The sequence below is a fragment of the Parasteatoda tepidariorum genome, chromosome 3 (genome assembly GCF_043381705.1).
Source record: "Parasteatoda tepidariorum isolate YZ-2023 chromosome 3, CAS_Ptep_4.0, whole genome shotgun sequence".
Taxonomy (NCBI): Eukaryota; Metazoa; Arthropoda; class Arachnida; order Araneae; family Theridiidae; genus Parasteatoda; species Parasteatoda tepidariorum.
The window spans coordinates 28,425,781-28,430,029 of record NC_092206.1 but is presented as its reverse complement, the minus strand read 5'-3'; the positions used below and the strand labels follow the sequence as shown (position 1 = coordinate 28,430,029).

The window sequence follows — 4,249 nt, the reverse complement described above, 5'->3', positions numbered from 1 at the left end:
AAAAAAAGTAAACCAAAAATTAAAGAAATCATTGCATTTTTTCGAACAAAGGGTAAATCCCTTCAAGGTCTTAATTCTTGTTGGGCTAAATAATTTCAGTTTTAATAATACGGAAAAGCATTTTAAAAAGTTTGATGAATCACTATTAAGGTCATATATTGTAAGGTCATTTCAATTGTCAGATGAAATCAAAAATGGTGTCGATAACATTCTGTTTGTTAGAATAATTATAAAGAGTGAGTCAACAATTGTCGTCAGTAAGTTCAAAATTTAAAAATCTGTCTCATTTGGCGGGAATATAACTACATTTTGAAAATTGAATTTCTTTATTTTGGCTATTAAGTAATAGCTCATAAATTTCATTATTAAGTTATGATAATTCATTGTAAGAGATTTTAAAAATATTTGGCAGGAGAAACATGTTGCTTAGAAATTTCTTCTATTTCATCTCTCCACAAATAAAAAAGTGTGTTTGGTTGAATTTGGTATTAAATGCAGTGAGTAACAAAAATGTATTAATTCAGACAACTATTGATAAACGAAAATGTAATAACTTAAAGGATATGTTTTTAACTTTAAAATTACTTTAATTATTTTTATCAGTTTAAATTTTTAAATTATTTTTATCAGTAATTTCAAAAAGAGGAACTGTAATAATTGCCAATTGTCTAAATTTCTGTAAAATTCAGACAATTGGTCGTTAATTTATCAGTCTCTCTTCTTTGAGGAAAAAAATCCAAGTGTTTTTAATTACAATGAAATACAGTAGTTAAATTATAATGAAATACAGGAATTTAATTATAATGAAATACAGTTTTTAATTGTAATGATTGCAGCATACAATCATGCCCATAAAGGTACTGGGTCTAATCCCAACCTGGGCTAAAGAACATCTCTTGTACTTCTTAAACATTGGTGATATTGGGTAATTAAGGGTAACTCTCTCTCTCCTCGACAGAGGGCGATACTACACTATTTCACATCGTGCTGTAGTTCTCCTTGATTCTACTGAATGCCTGATTTTTTAGCAACGCCAAAGCCTGTACTGAATGTTTTCTTTACGAGCATAATGTTAATTTACTGTCAATTGCCATTTTATGAGAAAAAATTTACCAACATACCTATATTTTTATAATTATAATTTTATTTCTACGGTCAGTGACTGGAATATTTTTGCCGGTTAGTAACTGTTACACAGAGAAAAAAAAGTATGGTCAAAACTACCAGTATATGGTGAAATTTATCGAACTCTTCGCTCTATGAGTTTTTGCCGAAGCGCTTCAGTTATGATTTTGGTAAACTTAATACCAAAATATAGTTCAATATGTGATAATTTTATCATGATTTTTTAGAATATGGCAACAAAAATCTACTTATTCGGAAACTGATATCATACGAAAAATTTTTAATATCATAAAGTACTGTAATTTTTCTATAGTTTGCTTCTCAGAGTAGGATGCAAATAAAATTATTAAGAAAAATCAAATTTTTCTTAACACATTGAACATATAAAAATTAGTTTGCAATGTATACCGTTAAATAGCAATTGTTTTTTTTAAAATATTAACTATCTAATAATCATAAATCTTGGTATTTTTCTAAAATACTGGAAGCATTTATAAAATTTTCCTCACTAAATTTTTTTTTCTCATCTAAAAATTACTTTAAGTTATATGAAGTAGGATTTTTATCACAACCATTATTTATTCATTTGTTTATTAATTCAAATAATTAGTATTTTCTGAACAAGTTACAAAAATAAAGATACGAATATACATCATCAATATTTATATTGTTTATTTGAAATTTTAACTCGAGAGAAATATTTTCGTTTATAACTAAAAGATGCTGCATTATTGCGTTTATTTCTCAATTAAATAAGGAAATAACAATCATAAAAAATAACGAAATAAAATAAATTGGAAGCAGCAACCTTGATTAGGAATGATCGGCAAAAATGTATCTATAACAAGATAGTCTCGGAGTGGTTTCAATTGAAGTCTTATAAAAAGCGACACATCTTTCTGATCTATTATTCTTTTTCAATAATCATGATCATAAACATGAACGTTTTACTTTTGGTACTTCTTTCAATTACTCTTTATGGTGTTAAAGGTTCGTATGACACCTTTATCTTATATGAGAACTAAATATACTAAATTTTTTTATAGATTACTTATTTTATTTGTAGATTTCAGAATTACATAAAATAAGTACAGAAAAGACTTGCTACGCGTATCTCGTGTCTCTCTTGGCAACGAAAACTTTAGACATCTATTGTTAAAGTATTAGTCGTAAATGCTTTTGAATAAACAGTAGAAATGCAAGTAAAAATATATTCAATGATTTTTTAATTTTTTTTAATATTATGTATAATTTGTGACTCACTCTGCACGAAAAAAATTGGTAAAAAATCAATTTAAAATTACTGAACTGTGTGGTTGAAACTTTTCTGCTTTTAAAAAAAACAGACCATAATTCTGGTAACGAAACCAAAATATATAGAAAATATATACAAAATATATACAAAATTAAAAAGTAAATTTAACCGTATATATGATTTTTATGCCATGCTCTTAGGTATCATGATAAAATTATCAAACAACACAGATTATGAAACAATATTTTGTTGTTAATTTTACAAAAATCATTACTAAAGCACTTGGGTGAAAAATATCATGCATTTTAGTGTTATACATCCAGAAATACGGTAAATTTAGCCTTTTCTTGGTAGCTTTAGTCTTGACCATACTTTTTGTCAGTGTAATGGTTCCGGATAGTTCAATAAAAGGAGAAAATAAAATTTAATCTTAATTCGTTTTTTAGTTTCATCATTTTGAAGATGATTCTCTGTATTATTCATTATGTTAATTTTTTAATATTCCAGTTTTTTTAAGCTAAGAACTTTGCTTAAAAAGTCTGGAAGAAGATAAGACAATTTACTATTTGTGATGTTTTCACAAAGTAATGGGCTTCTATAACGGCTTCTGTATGGGCTTCAATGTAAAATGGGCTTCTATAACGATAACAACATTAAAAACAATATGACACAGAATAGTTTTTTATTTCTCTTGTTCATTGCGTATATTTTGTAACTCCAACGGCTTTGAGTAGTTAAAAACGGGGAAGAAAACGAAACCAAGTTCTAACTCAAATTCTAATTTCATTGTTGAAAGATAATTAATTGAACTATTTTTTAAGTTATTTTTTCAATATTTAAGACCACTTCGAACAAATTATTTTTACAGACAGTTCAATACCTGCAAAAGTTTCATAATGAAATATTTTTTTAAAAAGTGCTGTCATGAAAATATGAGCAGTAAAATTAAAACTAAATGTTTAAATTGCAAACATAAATATGATTATATTTTGCTCCGCAGGTGAAGATGCTTGCACTTTGCCAACAGACAGTGGACCATGCAAGGCCTATTTTATTAGATACGGTTTCAATTGTTGTTCTCAAAAATGTGAGAAATTTATCTATGGAGGGTGCCTAGGAAATAAAAATAACTTTTCAACGAAAGATGAGTGTGAAAAAGCTTGTGGTAAGCAAAAATTTTCTATTTTAAGGTAATAACTCAGATAACTCTTGCATTCGACTAAAATATCGACTTCTCGTGAAGTGAAATTATAAAATCAAAAAATAAATAATTGTGTATGGAGAAAAGTAATTTGTAAAATTAACCACACTATATGGTGTGGACATAACCAATATTCAGTGTATTAAAAACCAAAATATACGGTATTTAAATCATCCATTTACTAATATTTCCAATAATATTATAACGGTTCACTGAAAATTCTGATTTTGTAAATTATAGTGCTCATTATCACACATTTAGTAAAAAATACAAACTGAAAAGTAAATTTAACCGAATAAATTGTTTTCATGCCATTTTCTAAGGTATTATGATGAAATTACCAAATTTTGCAACTTTCATAAAATTTTATCACATATAATAAAACCGCATTTTATTGTTAATTCTGCGAAATTCATTAAAAAAAGTGCTTGTGTGTGTAAAAAAGTGATACACATATATATATAAAAATTCTCCTTTTTTCAGTGTTCTGTGAATTTTTCCAAGTTTTCTCTACATTTTGAACTTATTTTATGAGTTCTATTTACTTGCAGCTTATGAGCAGTAATTAAAACTTATTGTTTTTCTTAATTTTCCTCGTGTTTCTTATTCTTTTTGTCCCTTTGGTATTTATTTATTATGATATATATATATATATATATATAAAAATG

General features: G+C 26.4%; 1 protein-coding gene across 1 annotated transcript in view; it reads left to right on the top strand.

Annotated features, from left to right (window-relative positions):
- Window positions 1–1,964: 1,964 nt before the first annotated feature.
- The window catches only part of LOC107450857 (BPTI/Kunitz domain-containing protein-like), a 15,689-nt gene continuing 13,404 nt past the window's right edge, over window positions 1,965–4,249 (top strand). The window contains exons 1-2 of the mRNA XM_016066772.4: window positions 1,965–2,115; window positions 3,381–3,545. Coding sequence (XP_015922258.2) covers window positions 2,052–2,115; window positions 3,381–3,545 — 229 coding nt within the window. The 5' untranslated portion in view covers window positions 1,965–2,051. The remainder of the gene's footprint in view (window positions 2,116–3,380; window positions 3,546–4,249) is intronic.